This window comes from Colius striatus, chromosome 1 (genome assembly GCF_028858725.1).
Source record: "Colius striatus isolate bColStr4 chromosome 1, bColStr4.1.hap1, whole genome shotgun sequence".
Taxonomy (NCBI): domain Eukaryota; kingdom Metazoa; phylum Chordata; class Aves; order Coliiformes; family Coliidae; genus Colius; species Colius striatus.
In genome coordinates this window covers 145596919-145616354 of record NC_084759.1, presented here as the reverse complement: position 1 = coordinate 145616354, position 19436 = coordinate 145596919, and the positions used below count along the sequence as shown (strand labels likewise).

At 39.2% G+C, this 19436-nt stretch overlaps 1 protein-coding gene across 2 annotated transcripts in view; it reads left to right on the top strand.

Annotated features, from left to right (window-relative positions):
* The window catches only part of DGKI (diacylglycerol kinase iota), a 113355-nt gene that overhangs the window by 63055 nt on the left and 30864 nt on the right, over positions 1-19436 (top strand). For both annotated transcript variants that reach the window (XM_061988896.1, XM_061988895.1), the window contains 3 exons: positions 1035-1075; positions 2635-2762; positions 3302-3427. In XM_061988896.1, the coding sequence (XP_061844880.1) occupies positions 1035-1075; positions 2635-2762; positions 3302-3427 (295 nt within the window). The remainder of the gene's footprint in view (positions 1-1034; positions 1076-2634; positions 2763-3301; positions 3428-19436) is intronic.

Below are 19436 nucleotides of genomic sequence, written 5' to 3'. Positions count from 1 at the left end.
TATTTGACCCAGACTTTGTCAAAGCAAGACAGCTTATCTGAACTTTGCATCAGACTCCAGACCACTGGGATTAGAAGCTAAAATGGATGGCATCTGCTTTTGCAAAAGCTTCAACATGAGGAGACTGAAATTTTTGTTGTTCTAAACAAAACCAATTTCTCCTTGGTAACTTCTAATCACTATTCCTTGTCTCTCATGAGGGAAGTTGATAAAAATATCCTGAGAATTTATTTGATTTTGGAGAAAACTGTGTGGATATATGTATTCAGTTTTTGTCTTTAGGGATTTTTCCTTGCAGTGCCAAAACCTACAATGCTGCATCACTGTGTTCTTGTGACAAAACTCCAGAGTAATGAATCTGATTTCACTGGCCAAGCTAAATGCAAAGCAGAAACAAAAAAAATGACATCTGATGAAGCACATTGTAGGTGATAAAATACTTTTGTGTTTAGTAGTATGGATTATTTGGCAGTGACAAGATTCATATTAGGTGCTTCATTTAGTGAGTCTTCCCTATTTTTATGTGTTTTTCATGAACAGTATAAATTTTCCTTGAGCAGATTGGTAATTCAAAGGGAATATCTATGGTCATGCATTTATTTTACAAAGAGCTCCCAAGCATGTCCTTGTTCTTTAGCTTTAAAGTTTGAATTAATCCTATTAGAACTATCAGTTTTGTTATATGCTTGTTAAACTGTCATCGAAACAATGCAGCTCTTTCTGTCCCATATTTTAATGTAATCAATTCTTCTTATAAGCCTGAAATCCGTTTTATACCATTTGTAAGTATTTATTTCAAGTTAATAATTTTAGTGGATATTGTTTTGTTAAGCCTCACCTTTAAATTCGTCATTTAATGAGACAGGAATATGGACATAGTGAGTGAATCAGATAGTTCTTGTGGAAACTCTGTGACTTCGTTGACAGTGAGATTGTCTTATGTTGTATTGATGTTAGCTCGGCTCATCTTCCCCATGCAGTTCTGTCCATACCATTTGCTTCACTTGTGTCTCTGTTGTTTCTTTGTCTTGCAGCAACTTCTGCTGATCGTTTTTACCGCATTGACAGATCTCAGGTAAATCTTTATTCAGATAAGTTTTCTACAGAGTTGTGTTTTTTTTTTTTAAAGCTATGTCAAATGCAGTTTGAAATGAATTATCTTCAGTGCCTCCTATGTATTTTAAAATGCTACTGATGTCTCATGAAAAGCAGAGAAAAAATTTGGGACCATTTCTTAGTTGATGTAATTCAAATTGTTTCACTGAAGTTTGAGATCCACTGACCATCTGCCCTTCGATTTGCTACCAATCTGATGTACAGATCAGAATTTTCTACATTTGTCATGCTTATCAAGTCTTAGTAAGAGTATCTGTGTGACACCAGAGTATTTGAGTTTTTCTTCTCACTGATGCTTTTAGTCACCAGAAGTCTTGAATCCTGTGTGTGTGACACGGAATACCTGTGGAAATTAAGGTGATATTTAAAATGATGAACAGAGTTGTATCAAAAGCAAAAAAAACATGTTGTGTAGCTCTTTTGGATTCAAACCTGTAGTACAGATTTGACAATCCCAATGTCTCTTCTAAAAGACACTTTGGAAATTTTACAGAGCTTTTGGTGTTTGTGGTTTGAAGCCGGAATTAGTGGCTCATCACTAAGTGCAAGCTGTTGATTTCACATAGTGGTCATTTGTATCTAGTCCCCCTGAGAACTGTGTAAGCTGTTTCTGAATCACATAAACATAGGATTGCTTCCTAGAAAAAGCAGCTGCTGGTTTAGTTCAAGCAGAAGGCGCTGTGGCTTTAGTTCAGAGGTCCCAGGTTCAGTGTCTGTGTGTAACTACCATGGGACTTCTTTGCACACAGTCATATAAATGCTTCAATGAAGTTATATTATAACATTTGGAAAGCAAGGGTGAAGAAGATGCTGATACAGGTTAAACTGGGCAATGTGTTCTATTTGGCTTACTCTGCATTTCTTTAACACTTGGCTCTATAAAAATGGTCATCTTTGCCTCCTACTCCATTGTTTCTGTGGGGAAAAGATGAATATTTTATGATGGTCCCAGTGCACAAATGGTGGGATGTTTCCTGCCCATTTGCCTACATAGACAGACCTACTCACACTCGATGTTTTTTGAAGGACAATGAACCTTCAGTGTCAATTACAAAAAAGAGAGAGACTGAGAAAGAGCTTCAGTAACAGAGGTGTGAAACTAGAACCTACAAGTAATCTGGAAGAGTACCTCCAAATAATGAAAATTTTGGTAAGCCATCATTGATGGGCAAATCTTAGGTGCTGGTCCTCATTTTGAAATGCAAACCTCAGCTTTTCGGGTAAACTTCGACTTTTCAGCTGAATGACATAGAGTCACTGAGTTGAAGCCATTTAAGTGGTGATGTGTTAATTTCGCTGGTTGTGAATCATGTTTGGCTTGAAATTGATGAAGTATTTATTGGTGGCTTCAGTGACGCTGGTTTTAGTGTGTGTGCACTTAAATAATACACAGACAGAGTCCCATGAATGCTCTTCAGAGGCCTTGATGTACACTCAGCTTTCCTGTAGCCAACGGGAAGGTCTGAGAGATCAGTGATGCCGTAGATTCATTATTTGCTCCTTGTATTACTCCAACAGGAACATTTGCACTTTGTGACAGAAATTTCACAGGATGAGATTTTTATACTGGACCCAGAGATGGTAATGTCACAGCAGGTGGGGACACCACCAGGAATGCCTGATCTGGTAGTGGAGCAGGCCTCTGGGTGAGTGAATTTGGCTTTTGGTAGCCATACTGGGCATCTCTTTTCTGATCCCTTTTTCTGAAGGATTGGGAGATGTAGGAGGGCCGACCTTAGGTGATGAGCTGGGGACAGGATCAGATGCAGCCATGGCAATGACAGAAAGACAGTGAGAATAACATCTACTTCATTAAGCATCATGGAGTGCACAGCAGGAATAATGGACTTCTGCACCTTTCAACCTCCTCACATACCCTAACTGTATCTACCCCAACCTAAATCTGTATTGATTAAGTTACAAACCTCTTCTCTGCATGGTCTGGGATCTGATATCACCCTGAAGCCCTTTGTGCCTAAGAGTGATGGTGAAATGCCTCTGTTTCTTCTCATCCTCTGGACAGACCAGAAATGCCTCTATTTATCTTTAGGAAACAGTTTTGTACTCATAGTAAATGAAAGTATTTTAGTTTGCTATGGGCTGAAAAATGCTGGGAACGACTTCAAAGTGGAGCACGTGAGGTGATTTCTGAGGAGTGCCTTTCTCTTCTTTCCTCCCTCCTTAGAATATCAGATCGATGGAACCCTGCGGTTCGAAAGAGGATGCTGAGCGACAGTGGTCTTGGCAAGATCTCCCCACACTACGAGGTACCTGACAAACAAAAGGACGCCAGCCAGACACATACGCTGCAGTAAGAGCCCTCTGCATTTCTCTGCTTGATGATGCACTGTCACCATCACCACAGACAAGTAGCTCCTTTCAGTTTACTGAGTTGTGCTGACATTCTGAAATTGCAGAAGTCCTTTTGCTGCTTCTCTTTTCCTTCTCCCTCTGTTTCTTCCTCTTCTCCATTAATAGATATTCTTGCCTTTATTTTGGTTGAGTTTTTTTTTTTTTTTTTTCTGTGTCTTCATGAACTCTTAAAAATTCTGGATCCAAGTTTCCAAAAGTAAATAAATTAGTATGGATGCCTGAAGTTCCAGCTAAGGGAACCTTGATAGCAACTAGTTATCAGAATGACCAAAACACTCATCCTTAAGGTAGCTCTGATGCAATGTGACAAAGCAGAAGAAACCTCTATTATTTCTGCCTGCTTTCAAATATGCAGACAATAGTTTTCATATAATCTTGAACCACAGATACCTTTTTTAGCATAAGATGACCAAACAGTAGTTTTACTGCTGATAATTCTTCCATGTGAGAGTTTTCTTCCACTGCAATCCTCTTTGCCACGTTCATATCTGTATAAGAGCATCTCTTATTCTTTTTGCCTATTTTAGAAGTGGTTCTCAGCTTTTTGTGCTTTTGCTTTAGATTTTCAAAATCAGCAGTAGGTCCATAATCACTACCAAAGTTTAGATGGTAAGCACCTATCTAAGCTCTGTTGCTGACTTTGGAAAAGTCTAGTGTTTGGGAGTTGTTTTTCCCTCCCAAATACATGATGTACAATCATTTCTGCTTTATGTTTCTAGTTCTACTCTATCTGGATGCCTATAGATGGGTTTTAAAACAGTTTAGACAAATTAGAAATGGTAGCCATGTGGTTCTTGTTTCAGTTTGTCTTTCTGTCTCACAACTGTGTGGAAGAAGGCTGCAAGGTGCCTGCCAGATACTGCTTCAGGACAGATGCAGTGTGGATGGGAGGCTGATTAGCCACATGGTTTCAAACTGGAAACTTTCCAGCAATCTTGAAACTGCTGGCAATAGAAAGAGGTGCCATGGGAAAAAAGGTTGAGTGGGGTAGCAGTGCAAGGAAACACTTACCTGGTTTCCTTCCATTACCCTGAGGGTTTTGGGATCAGTTCTTCCTTTTGTACTCTTTACAATTCAAAGGATGATGAATTCCGGTTCAGTTTTCTACAGACTTAGAATTCCAGTGCTTGAAATTTGAAGCTGTCAAAGCTGTGAGAAAAATGTTGCTTAGACACTTTTAGGTAGTGTGGAGAGATGGTGACAGAATGTGGACTAACTTAATAAAAGTAATAATTTTGTTTATATCAGTGTGACTGGAAATGTTTGCTTATCTGGAACAAGTATATTTAGTAGATTCACTAATTACAAGCAAAGTCAGTAGCACTGCCCACAGTAAAGTGTACCTATCACTGCCTGCTATTTGGAATTGTTTTCTTTACAGTTTCACTAAACTTTACATATTTTGGCAGAAATTTTTCATGGCAAGTCTCGGTCTTTGGCTGTTTCTTGCTCTTTTTCTCTTAGCTAAAACTTTATCAAAAAGTCAGTTATTTCTGAAAACTAGGAAATGTGCTGCTTTAAATTACCTTCTTTAAAAGAAATAAGTCCAGTAGTTGGTTAATGAAATATTCTTGACATTTAATAAAGTGTCACCATAATACCAGGGAGATGTCTTTTGCTGTCTTGAGAAAAGTACTCCTGAGTTTAGCCTGCTAATGTGATTGTTCATGTTCTTCAGAGACATCTCAGATCCAAGAACTTTGCTTTCAAAAGGTTCTATTTGCACGTGCTCATGGAGGAGTTCTGTCCCTCTGTGCTTAATTCTGGTTGCAGACCTAGCCATGAGGCTGGGGGAAGTGGGGCCATTGTGCTCACCAGCTGATCTCCAGCAGCAAAGAGAAAAGGGGAGCAGCAGCCATGGTCAAATGGAGACAGGTCAGGAAAAGGTGTATGTAGGAACAGGGAAGAGAGTTTGCAAGAGACAAAGGACTAGAAGCAAAAAAAGAGTGTGTGCAGGACCTTGGGAAGCAGGGTTAGGGGATGGGAACTCACAATTATAAGCACAGAGGACATATAGATATCTGAGAAGCTGGAATGCGAATAACCAAGAGGAGACAGACATCAGATGAAGAGAGGTAAAAGTTGAGTGAGACAGGTTAGGAGCATGAGGGAAAAGGGTTTATGGCTATTTCTCTCCAGAGTCTGGATTTCTGGGCTGATGCAGATTATTTATTATACTGAAGCATACTCTGAAGTATTGTTTAGACACTGCCTCGTTTGCTGCCAAGCTGGAAGGTGTATAGTAAATGAGGCAGGGGGACTGCAGTATAGAATGCAAGGTATTATTACAGTTAAGGCAGTTGAATGCTACTCTAGAGGATTGACTTCTCCCCTCAATTTCCCTCACAGAATTTCTGAATGATGCAGATTTACAATAAGCTTTCCACAAATGGCCAGTAACTGCATGTCCACTGTTAAGTAGACTGGGTTTCTGAGAGGCCTTTAAAAGGAGATTTTGAAAGACAGTGTAGGGATGGAAACTGAGAAAAACTCTTCCTATGTGCCTTAGGTTTTATCACTAAAATTAATGAGAAGTTTGTGCCTTTCTGACTTACATTTTCCCAGCTGCAGAATACAGATTATATTGCAACCTCACCTTAGAGAAGTACAGTGACACGGTCACAAGAAACTTGGATACTATGGGGAATCTCTGTCAGAGATGCTTATGAGAAAATTAATCATTTTACATTCTGTGCAGAGTTTTGGTAGTGTGGAATAAATAAATCTTGAGGCTGTGCGCTGCATAGACAAAATACAGAAAGATATCAAGCAGGTCTCTACTTAAACACTGAGGCAAGAATCCAATAGAAGTAGCAAGTGGCAATGTGATTAAAGGTTGTCAAAATGCAACAGGGATGGAGCATTATGCTCTCATGACAATAACTCTGGCTCTTCCAAGCTTCTGGATCCTTGACTTTGCAACCTAAAAATTCTTTCTGATTTGACACATTGAAGAAAAACTTATGAAGCATTATTATATTTTGGCAACTGAAGTAGCTCACAGATTCTTTGCAGAGGTTTGTCCCTGCAGAAGTTATTTTTCAAAGAAACCTGCAGAAAGGATTTTAGCAAAATTCACAAAAAAGAATATGGCAGAGCACAGAGGGGACAATTCCTCCCCTATATGGAGTTCTCATCCATCTTTATAGACTCAGGAGTATCCAGCATTTCACATCTAGTCTGAAATACTGGACAGCGCTTAAAGCTCTAAGTGGAATCTTATAGCCTTTCACTAGGGCAAGAGACAGAAGACTTGCTATGAGAGAAGGTGTCAGTTGACCTACTGAGGCTATGTTCTCAGTGGTCATTTTGTTCCCAAACAGGGATTGAATGTGACAAACAGGGATTGGGATTGACCCTCCTCAGATGTTAGGAGCAGCTTAGACTACCAGCTGGTCGTAGCATGTCTGCAAACTACTTAGAGTGTCTCTGGTGTTGCTATATATGTACATATATATGTGTGTATAAGTATATACACACACATGTGTATATATATATTGTCTTTAAGATGAGGTTTCTGACACATGAGGAGTGAAGCTTAAAAAGACAAAGTATGTAAATAGAGAGATCCCTTAAATTATTTCAATCATTGAAAGTAGGGAAGAGGATATGTGTTGTAAAAATAATTTTGTTGCTTTTGCTCACGAGGTGTTGGGTTAAAGAGTAATTTGAATGGGAGTCTTTCTAAGGCAAAATTACTTATACGTTTGTTTTTAATTAAGTGAGTTTTGTGTTATTTAATTTCCAAGTGGCTTTTGATTAATTATTTTACTCTCATTCTGTTGGCTCTTTTATGTGTGACTGATGGTATGGAGTGTGGAGGACATGAAACAGGGTCTTAATGCGGTAACCAGGAGCTCGGGCAGATCATAGTTTAGTAGGAACATCAAATTAATGTGAACAGTATATACAAAAGACCAATGGGAAGACAATTCCTTGGACTATTGGTACTTGATCTTGAAAAAAAAGCAAAGTATTTTAGACTGACTCCACTGAAACATGTAATTGGACTCTTCATTGAAACGTGAGTGTGTTCTTCAGCCTGATTTACCCTGTGATTAAAGGATGCAGTGAGATTGGGATGAGCGTTCCCCTATAGCCTGTTGTAAGCATTTGCTGTTGGACATGTATTTCTCATGCTAGTTATGTTTTTGTCACCCTGTTATGTGATGTGATGAGAGCTGGAAAATGAAATAAAATAAAATCCACAACAATGTACTAAAATGAAAAGGTGATTATATCTTAGTAGAGATTTATTCTACATCTTTTAGTTGAAGTTATTAATTTTTCCATTGTTTCGGGCAGTAACAACCAGACTTCTAAAATCTATCCAGCTGTGATGGTAATGTGTTTCCAAAGCTGCTAGCTGCATTGTCTGAATCAAGTGCATGATTTGTGAAGGGTGGGCAAAGGTTGGCCAAAATGCCATCTGGTCCTGTCAGACAGAGGCAGAAAAAATGCCTGTAGGGGCTGGAAGATGGCTGCAGCCCTTTACACTAAATAGACATTAATTAGCTAATAATATCACTGAGGCACTGCTTTATGAGGAAATAATAATCTAGTTCCTGAGAGGAAAGAAGAAAAAGGCTAAATGCCAAATGTTTTCACTCATCCATGAGAATCACATCGTTGCCCAGGAAATCAGTGTGACAGTACAGATGTTGCAAGGTGGTTTAGGGCTGGTTTTTTATTAAGAGAAATCTTTGAGTGGTACTAGGTGAAAAGATTATCAGAGATGCAAGTTTACATGTAGAAAAGAGAAGGAATGCTCATCTAGTAGAAGTTAAGAGAATATAAAGAGGTTTCTCTTAAGATTTGAATTTGCTAGGCAGGAGCTGCCTAGCAATAGTGAACCCTTAAAATTTTGAAGATTGGTGAAGACTTGAAAAATCCAAGTGTTTCCTCACAACTCTTGCATTGGAAAAACTCAGTAATGTGGCGTGTTTTGATACCAAAACCTATATAGTTTTCTGGTTCAGATGTAGTTCAAGCTGCATTTATAGGATTTAGCCACAAGAGTGAAGTGTATGTGTTTTAACCAGCTATCTATACACTTGTGCAAACTACTTCCCATTGTTTAAAATCACAAATGAGGCTCCCAAGAGTACAGATTGCTTTCAAACAAATCTTATTTGAGTGAAGGCATAAATCACCATCTCACCTTCACTGTACACTCCTGTACGATCCTTGTAATAGCATAACAAAGTGCAGTATCTGTTTATCACAGAATCATTATGATTGGAAAAGACTTTTAAGGTCATAGAGTCTAACTACTAACCTAACACTGCCAAGCCCACCACTAAACTAAACCATATTCCTCAGCACCTTGTGTCTTTTAAATATCTCTGGGGAAAATGACTTCACCACCTCCCTGGGCAGGCTCTCCCTTTTCTTTCTCTTCTACTGTCTAAGATACTTTTACAATAGCTTGCAAGGTACCACTCTGACTACCTTAAAGTGAGGCACAAGAAAGGTTTGCCTAAAGCAACTCTCCACCTCTAGGAAAGTGATATGAAGGAGTGAAAGGAGAGAGGTAAACATTAGTGAAAGGAAAGACATGGACTCAAAGAAGGTGAAAAGTGAAGAGAACTGAGGATTCAGGAAAAGGTAAACATGGCTTAATTAGGGGAAAAACTTTGAAGAAAGAAGAAGAAGAAGAAAAAAAGAATACAGCAAATGGATAAGAATTTTTTGGAGGGAATGCAAGTTCCCTGAGGGAGACTGAGTGGAGAAAAGTGACACATCTCAGTGTCGGGTCTGGTTCTGCATTTTGAAAGCTTTCACTGTTGTCAGCATGATGCAGTTACAATGCTTAAAATCTTGTGCTCGTTCCAGTAGAGGCTATAATTTATCTACCACTAGGAAAGCTTTTCTTTGGTTGCTTCTGTAAATCTCCCCCTACTTCCATTTCCAGCGACTTTCTTGACAAAGAGGACATCTGTTATTTTTTTTTATGTTTTGTGTCCAAGTATGGGAAATAATGGATTTGATGTAGTTTATACTTCTGCTGTGAATATTCTTTCTCTCTATATACTTCAAGATTTTAGCTGACTTCATTGTTCTTGAAGTTTTTTCCTTGGGAAAAAAGAGAACAATTATTGGTTTCCTTTGGAATTCTACCTTGAGGAAATGTGCTTGTGGTTTTGAAAAGATGTATTTTTGTCTTTTCTCATTCCCTTAAAAACTTACAATGTAACAGTAAAAATCTATCAGAATTTAGTCATTGTCTGAATAATTTATCTTGCTGCTTAATTTTTTGCCATCCAGAAAAAAAAAAATCAGCCTGAGAAACAATAGGAAAGCTCTTAAAAAGGGTAGATTTTGGCTGACAAAAAGAAGCATGTTTTCTCTGTGAGATCTCTATGCTTTTAAAATCAAGCTTTTACAGAAATAGTTTGAATCTCTTATTTTCTCTGTATAGTCAGTTCAGTACAGAGTTACTCAGAAACAGAATAGTTATTTTTATTTTGTGATACAATCATGGAATACAAGAACAATCTGGAGACTGTAGCACTGTGGACAGAAATACTTCCCAGTGAAATTCAAACACTTTCCATACTGACAAGAAAAATCTTGCTTAGTGCCCTCTGCTGCTTTGTAGCCTGTGAGATTTCACAAGTTTATTTAAGGACAACTACTGCTACTGGTATCTTTTACTTTTTGGAAGCTAATTTGAGTGTCCAATTTTTACATTTTTTTTTCTGGAAGTAGTATTCTTTTTCCTTCTGGAGCTGCTTATATAGCAATCTCAAGTACAGCTGTAGATACAGAATATATGTGTGTGTATATATATAAATTTGTCAAATCATTTGTCATGAAACTGGAAACCAGATTTTTACCTGGACAAATATGAATTCATTTATTAGTTTTGGGGCTCTCCCATGTTGTCATTTAATTCATGTCCACGTTCCCCAAGCAATGTCTCTAGTTTTATTGATATTAATTCTTGTCATAGCCAGGAGAGGCAACTCCTGGACATGTCTGGTTATTAGACATGTTTTGACTCAACTGCAGAAAAAATGAACACAGTTTAGAAAAGAAAAAAAGAAAAAGCTAAAATCACAGGGGATGGAGAGGAATGTTGGGAACAAAATATCTTTTCAGAGACTGGCCCACATGAGGTATGCTCTTTATATAAGTGTATCACATCTAGACCGTGTATGTGAGGTAAATGCAAGAACAAATGTTTTCAACTCAGGTTTCAAGAAGTTTTGCATTACTTCAGCCATACTGGTACCATCTCAGGGATGGTTCTGGCCATGGGAAGATCCTGGCATTTTGCTTTGATGCCTGACATTACAGAAGCAGGACTAGAGAAAGCATTACCACTTACAATCCCTGCTAAATTAGGGGATGAGTTGTGGCTCTACGGTGATTGCACCCACCAGACCTGAGGGATCTTTGCAAACAGCAAGAATCAGATGGTTCTGGAAACTGTTTAACATGAACTTTCAGCAACTTCTGTTGTTGCCTTTAAGGGATTGAATGTGTGGAAAACCTTACGTAATCACCTCTTCCTCTGTTAATTAGTAAAATGTTTATGTCACTACTGTTAAAGTCTGACCTACAGAGAACTGGAGTGTAGAGAAATCATGTCTTTTACTTATTACAATTTCTGCAACAGTTATTAGTATTTGGTACTTCCACATCATTCTGGCAACCCCTCTCTCAGTAATAGTGAGCTTTAAGACAACGCCTTTCACTTCTATTCATCTTAACCTTAATTAAAAAAAAAAAAAGAAGAAATCAGAATTTGGTTTAGATTTGCATGTGTATGGCCTTATGCGTGTATGTGAGTGCAAGGCAAATACTGTTTGTTTTCTTCCCGAATATTCTGTAGAGGTGCCGAATTGCTAATGGGGCTTTGAAAAAACAGTAGACATGTCTGAGAAGGTGGGTTTGTGTTTCTGGCCCTTCAATATGTGGCAGAAATAGAATACATCCTGTACTGCATCCTGTAGGATATTTTTTTCTCCCTCATCAGTGCTTATTACCAAATGATTTTAATATTCAGAATGTAGCTCCCCAGAGTGGTTTGGGTGGGACTGTAGCTTCCTCTTTTCCCACCCACTTGCCCCTGAGCCTTCATTCTGAGGGCTCTGAATGATTTTTGTGGCATCTCAACACCTGATGCACAGCTGAGGAAATTCACTCTGCTGACAAATTATTTTGGCAGACAGTGACATGTAAAACAGTCCCACACACACTGAGACTACAAATCAGCTTCTTTAGAGAGATCTTGCTTCTTGACTGGCACCTACTTTCTAAAGTAGAAATGCAAACAGTCCAGCTCTCCTCCTCAGGGTGATTTCAAGCAACAGAATATGCATGTACTTGGCAAAGGGACCTTCCTAACAGTTGAAAAAGTCAACTACCACCTAGTTTGAGAAGTGCTTTCTGAATAGTTTCAGTAGATAAAGGGATAAAAAAAGAGTTTTCCACCTGGAATGTAAGGTATTTTTGTTGAGGGTGTGTCTAAAGGATAAAATTGATGTTGACAGAGTATAGATAGCTGGGTGTCTTGGTTTTCTTTAAGTGGTTTACCATAACAACTATAAATCTGCTTTCCACTCTCTGGCTGATAGCCAGGGCTGAAGCAGTTGAGTTCTTTTTTCTCTTTTCTCATTATAACCCTTTCTTTATCACGTTTTCCCCTTTGTTTCTATCCTTGCTTGATTACTTTAGCCCTTGAATTGAGAATCAGAACCTGCATTGAGAAATAAAGCAACTCTACAGCAAAGCAGGCAGGGGAACATATCAAGACAGTGACTTTTTACACCCTTTTTATCTGTTTGACAGAGTAAAAGAAAAGGACATTTGATAATTTGATCTTTGAGGCCTACTACTTTCCTGTGAGCATCAGGCTTGTGGTAACTGTATCTGGCAAGAGAAGTGTAGAAGGAGAGAATGGAGCTGATGATGCCACCTTAGAATGTGATTATCCCTCTCTTCAGCTTTATGAGGTGGAAACAGCAGACGTATGGTAGTCAATGATACTAAAGGCACTGGAAGAAGGGCTGGTTGGGTTTACTGGAGTGATATAGGGTGATCGACAGGAAGAAAGCATATATTCTTTGAGGCTTGCTTTAAGCACTGTTATAAATATAAGGTGAATATCCTCCAGCACAGCAGCCTTCAAGTCCAATAAAAGTTGGAAAAGAAGTGAACCTCATAGTTTTAGGTACTATATAGGACTGTATTTGTTACTTATTTGTAAGAGTTGACAGAAGAAGAAAAAAAAAAAAAACCCAAAAACCCAAAGCATCCCAGTCCTAGTTTTCTGAGCATTGCAAAGGAATAACAAGCCTGTGTCCATGTGCTCTGTCCCTACCATAAGGAGCTGCCATCTGCTCGAGAGGAGACTGGTTCTTAATGTGCTCTCACTCTGTACCAAGCTGTCTTATTGAAGCCAAAACTAATAAGCTTCGGGGCATGGATATGAAGCACAGTCTTGTACATATGTAACACACACACATTGGAATACACAATGTGTCCAGGCTTTAACACTAGAACATCTCATAATATGCACACAGACTGTATTTGTTGATATTCCATTCATGTTCCTAGGTTCTGGTTTAAGAGATTTGCAAAGAGAGTAGAAATATAATTTGGTAAAATACCTTGTCTGGACTATCACATGGAAGTACTACTTTGTCTGAGTTGACAACGTTAAACTCCACAAAGTCAAACCTTGATAACTTTCTCTTATTCTTCAGAAATCTCTGTGTTTGGATTTTAGTTGTGGCTGGAAACTGGAGAGCGTCAAAATACCATGCAACAAAAAACTAGAGACAAAGCATAGTCATGTGAAAATAGGTCATCTTTTGAGGTTTGCAGTTTAGTGTTTTAGATCCACAAAGTTCAGAGTGTTTAGATGAGGCTGGGAGCAACTTTTGACATGAGCCTTCACTGGAATCCTTGAATCAAAAGTGAGATTTTTCACTAGGAGTGCTTGAAAAATGTATTAGTGAGGTGGTTTTGCTTGGTGGAGGTGTGCATGAAAGAGGTTTATTTCTTCAGGAAAATGTCAATTGAAACAGAAAATACCTGTGAATGTGGGCTGGGTTTAGTGTGCTTGAGTTGAGGAAAGATTCTGGGGTTCATCTGGAAACTGCTGAGGAACAGGGAAAACGTTATGCTTCTTGGCATGGCTGCTCTATAGGGAGCTGCTCTTGCCCTTCCACATCTAGGGTGCCTGTCCTAGTCCCCTGGCTTTGAACTTATGTCAGAGTACTGAAGGTACTATATCTTTTCAAAATGACTGCCGAAGGATTTCTCAGGTGATAAGAGAAGCCTCTGAAAGCTTAAAAGGATTCAAATGGGAAGGGAGAAAAGTTGCCCCTACTTGCCTGCTGCTGGGAAAGGAGCACTGAAACCCACAGCTTTGTCTCAGAAACACTCAGGAATGTGTGAGCATTTAGCAGTTCTGACACAGAGATGTGTGCATGGGAGGGAAATACATGAGGAGCAGGGCCATAACACAGAGCCTTGCTGAGGTTCTTGCCAGTGTTGATGCCCATGGGCAAGGAGGGACAGATGGACCTGGCTAAATTATGCTGAGAGCTGAAATCAGAGAGCCAGAGGTGGCTTGGAGCCAGTGTAACCCTGACTTCTACATTCTTGTTTCTGTGCCAGGCATCTAAAAGTGCAGCACAAAACCATATCTGATACTCCCACTGTAAGTTTTATTCTCCATTAATTACTCTATAGAAGGAGTGTAAAGGGCTCAGCAGTTCTGCTTTTCTTAGGGCCTGTGTGTTATGCACATTAACTGAGGTGATTTGTTTTTAAAGATATGAAACAAGTGAGAGATACTTAGCACTTGTGAAAATCAGGCCACATACTTATTAACACAAATGCAAGAATCTGTTTCTACGAGTTTCCTATGTTTCAGCCTCTCTTCTCCCAAAATCACTAAAGGCTGTTTATCGGGAGTTACTAGTTTGTTTTGTGGTAACAAACACACCACTTAGGGTAGCCTCCTGATTGTTTAGAAGCCAAAATGGGCTAAGACTATTTGGGTAGTGTCTTGAGATAGCAAACAGCTGATGTACTTCATCTCCATCTAGCCTGAGGGCCATGTGGGTATGTGACTTCTGAATCAGAGTATTCCTGATGTGCTTGAACAGTAGCTGTCATGGCCTTGCAGCTACCAAAATAATTCCTTTCTCTGGCTTAAATAAAAAGTTGAAGTCACAGCAAAATCATCTCTGGATTAATCTTTTTCTGGAAAAAATGAGAGTACACAGATCTGTTCTTGAGGAAAGAGGTCAGATAATTTGTTACTCGATTGTGCTGTATATATCTTTTTTTCATGTAGGATGTTACAGTAGTGTGCACACCCAGCCCCTTTACTGCTTGTCCTAGATCTTTTTAATAAAGAGTTGTTTCAGAAAGCATCCAGTCTCTTGACATCTAGTCTGTTGTTTTGCCAAAGTATTACATCATGTGTCTTGATCTCACTTGATTTTTTTTTAGGATTAGAGCCACATCAGCTACTGCCTTTTCCTTTGCCTTTTGCACCCCTCACCCCCAAGCTCATCAAGCATTTTCTGGGTAGGTCAGTGAGGATTTTGAAGATTTAATTCAGACTTTGAAATAGAAGAACAGCATTTCAAAGAAGCTTGGTTCAGACCCTCTGAAAAACTAATGTCTCGCATTCCCCTGAGATGCTTTGATGTCCTGGAGTGGTAAGAAAAAGACAGGGCAAGTATTAAAAAAATAACAACAACCCAAGATCTACCTTACAGTGATCCTGATGCTCATTTAAAAATATTTTCTTTTGCAGGGAAATAAGAAACCAGCTTTCTTAGGTCATGTTTTGACTGTAATAGCAAGGTAGAACTATTTTTTTCAAGAGAAATGTGTTAGAACATCACTCGGTTCTTTTTCTTCTCTTTTTTTAAATCAGGGTCAAGCATGTTTGGGTTTACTGCAATTCTGCAATAAAATCTTTTATTGCTAAGCAGCACTTCCCAGGCAGCTCCTCTTGGTGTCAGTACGACTTCAGGTATAATTGTGTTGTGACGCTTTCACTCAAATCATTCTACAGTGGACGAAGAAATGGTGAGAGATAAAAAGTTAGTAATGGGAAAAGATATGCAAGTATATAAGGGACACAGACATGCCTGAGACACAACAATGAATACATCTGAGCTGCCCTTGTGTTCCTAAGAAGCACCAAGGTACATTCCTGAATGTTGGGGTTCTTGTGAATAGCCTGAGGCAATGGTTTGTGTGCAGGCAAAGACTGAAGCTGCACAAGAAAGATAATAATAGAGATAATAGAAAAATATACTGTTCTTTTAGTAGAATTAGAAAAAAACGAGGCTCTCCAGATTGTTTTTATAGATTAACAGGACATATCTGAATGGATTTCTGTAAAATAATAATTAACTTGGATGGAATTTTTTAGAATCAGGGAGCATTGCTGGTCAGCACGTTTCTCATGTGAGAGACACTACGGACACTATGGACATGGTCTATGAGAAATACTTGAGAGGAAAGAATGGCAGGAAAGCTGGGATAATGAAAGCAGAAAGCTTTGTAGAGAGACTCATAGAACTGCAGAAAAATTTAGATTGGGAAGAACTTCTGAAGGTCATCTATTCCAAACTCTCTCTCAAATTAGATCCAGTTAGATGAAGTTGTTCAGTCTTGTCTTGATGAGTTTTGAATATCTGAAAAGCTGGAGATTCAGTTATCTCTCTGAACAACCTCTTGCCTTGTTTGATTGCACACATGGTGCAAAAGTTTTTCCTAATATCCACTCTGAATTTCTCATGTTCCGACTTATGACTGTTGCTTCTCCTCCTCCTCTTTCTTCAAGCAGACTCTGATTCTGTCATCTTTACACCTTCCCATTTGGCGCTGAAGGTAGCAATACTATTTTCCCTGAGTTTTTTTTGTTTTACTGAATGAACCCAGCTCCCTCAGCCCCTCTTTATATGCCTTCATCATCTCTGTGGTCCTTTTTGGAACTCAGTCTGGCCTGTCAACGTCTGTCTTGTTCACAAGTCTCACAAGTACTGAATAGAGGGTAAAAATCAATTCCATCTAGCTTATGGCTGTGCATCTGCAAATAAAGCCCAGTATGTCGTTGGACTTCACTGTACCAGGGAACTCTGCTTGCTGATGTTCAACTTGTACTTCACTAGCACCATGCACTCTTTTCTGCAAAGCTGTTTTCCAGCTGTTGGGCCTCCAGCTTGTCTTGTATGGGCTTGTTCCTCCTGAGGTGCAGGACTTTGCATTCACCTTTTTTTAACTTGCTAGGTTGCTGCTAGCCCACTTCTGCAGCCTGTCAAGATCACTGAATTGAGCAGGTACAGGATCAAAGTGGAAGTGTGGGGAAGGTCTCAGTAATTCTTAGGCTTTTTTTTCTTTTCTTTTCTTCCTTTTTTTTAATCATGTGCTGTGGCAGAAAGTGGCGATACCCAGGCTGTACATGATCTTTAACTTTTATTGGGCACATCCCAGTAGGAGATGCTGAGGGACTAGGAAAGCAAGCAGTTCTGCCTTTCTGCCAGTAAGATATGAGGCACTGGCTGCAGCTGGGGAAGCCACTTTTGGTTCTGAGGAGAGGTACACACAAAAAGAGAAGCAATAGGTTTAATCTGAAAGCTCTTTCCCTCCCCTCATCACAGGCAACTATTTTCAGACTGAATTAGAAAGTTTGTGGAAATACATCGCTTCATCAGAGAAAAAGGGGAATGGTCATAAAACCCATCAGGATTGCTGCACACAGATTGTTATTTAGCCTTTAAATTGTAAATGGTTGGTTTTAAATAGCCCTGGTGCAGATGGTTTCTGCTACAGGTTTATTGATTAAAATAGCTGCTTTACATCAGCTCTGAGTTTGTTTCTCCAGAGGCTTTTGTCTTCATGAATAATGTACCCATTTGCTGAAATTTTGTTAGAATTCATCTGCTGGGGGCTGACTGTATTTCCTGAGATTCCTAACCTTCAGTTGACTAGGCTCAAAATTGTGGCAGTCTCTGCCCTTCTCTCTTTAGAAGTGAATATTCCCACTTCCACCCTTCAGTAATGAATAAATTTAGTGCTTGCACATTGGAGAGTGCACTTGGAAACAATTGTGAGTGTTTGGGGAAGGTTTGTATGATACTGAAGGCTGCCTTGGCTATACTGGGGATTAGATTTTTGCCAGCAATTGATCCAAAGCCTGTAAGAATGAGTGGAAAAATTCCAGCAAGCTTTGGATCAGAGCATTACCTCTGAGGCACAATGCCGTTTTAGGTGGCTGTGTGTCATACCTTTATCCAATTTGCTGGAAGCATCTAGTGAATGTATGAGTAGGTGTTTTTTGCATTATTATTCAAGCATTCTAATATATTCCTACATTTGTGTACCTCATTTCTTGGGAGACCCTTGTGCATTTTGTGTTAAGTGCAAAAGGTACTGCTTTGCTTGCATAGGGAATGGGTGGAACAGGCAATGCACAGCTTCCCCTTGCAGAGTGAAGCTTGCAAGTGCTGTTATCTCTTCTGAGTAGAGTTTACTAGTCTACAACAAGAGGAGAACACTGCTGCAGGACTTATAGCCAAAAGGAAGGATGTGAACAGTATGGAAAGCAAACGGAGGTGATAACGTACCTTTTCTGCTCCTCTCTTCTGCTTCCCCTTCCCTATCATCATAGAAATACTTATCTTCACTTCAACTAGTCACTACAGCAATAGCTCTTCATAAAGCATCTGTCAAACCAGGACAGGAGAAGAGTCAAATTAATGCCTTTGGTGAAAATATTTGAAATTGAGTTCCCTTTCACATTTTTTTTTGCATGAGAAAAGTACACTGTTGTTAGAAGAGCTAATTTAATCTCATGTTTCTGGAAATGTAGCCAGTTATAAACAATTCGATCTGTTTTTACTCTTATGGGGAGGTGATGAACCTTTGTTTCTACAAGTTAATTTTACACCAAGATAAAAAAAGAAGAAACCTAAGAGTTGATATGAAAAAATAAGTGATTCCATTCAGAAATGACCAAAAGCAGGATATTGCAGTGCCTGATCGTTTTCCAGAAGGTTTTGGGGTTTGATTTGTTTTGTTTAACCAAATGAAAATCTCTTCAAGATTTCATTTGGCAAAGTGTTTTGACCCAGATGGGATCACAGATCTTGACAGCATGTGAGTTTTTCTGAAATATCTCTGACTTGTCTCTACTTTTTGTAAGGCATGGAGGCTTTGAGAGTGATAATTTGCTTTTTTATGACAGTCAAACATGCAACCAGAATCATACTAGGAGGGCAGCTGACAGGTGCTAGATAGATGGTTACTGTGTGATGTTAGCAGGTGAGAATCATCCTGTCTCAGGACATGTCTGGTAACTAGTACTGCCACAGTATATCCCTCACACACCTTACAGACCTGAGAGAAAGATGTGTGACCGGAAATATGAGCATGCACTGGATTTTTTTTCTGTCAGAAAAGCCCCGTGTGGCTGTGCAGAGAGTGTATGTCATTTAGAGCAGGTCATTAAACTTTCTTTCTTTCCTCCCTTAGAGCCTGTCATAAGCATGGGGTAGACCAGACAATGCATAAAATGTATGACACTGTTATTGTGGACTTTTCAGCAACCTCACTTCTTTACCTGATAGTTACAACCAAAACTCCCCTTGGTGTAGTTAGACCAGTACTTAAACGATCTGAAAAATTTCCACTCCTGCTAAAACCTATGGCCTGAAATTGTAGGGGAAAAGTCCTCTCCACTCTTTGCCAAAATACTTTTGTCAGGAGCGGAACAAAGGAAATCTAGTTTACTGTGGTTGAACCTTTGGTATCTTCGATGGTGGAAACTCTCGTTGAGGCTTTCCTGTGGCTGGGATATTCAAACCCTCTCTTTGTGGCTTTGCAGCTGTGTCAGAAAGTTCGAGCTTACACTATTGTGTTTCCTTGTGAAAGAAGAAATTGGCTCCTCAACCCCTCTGTTA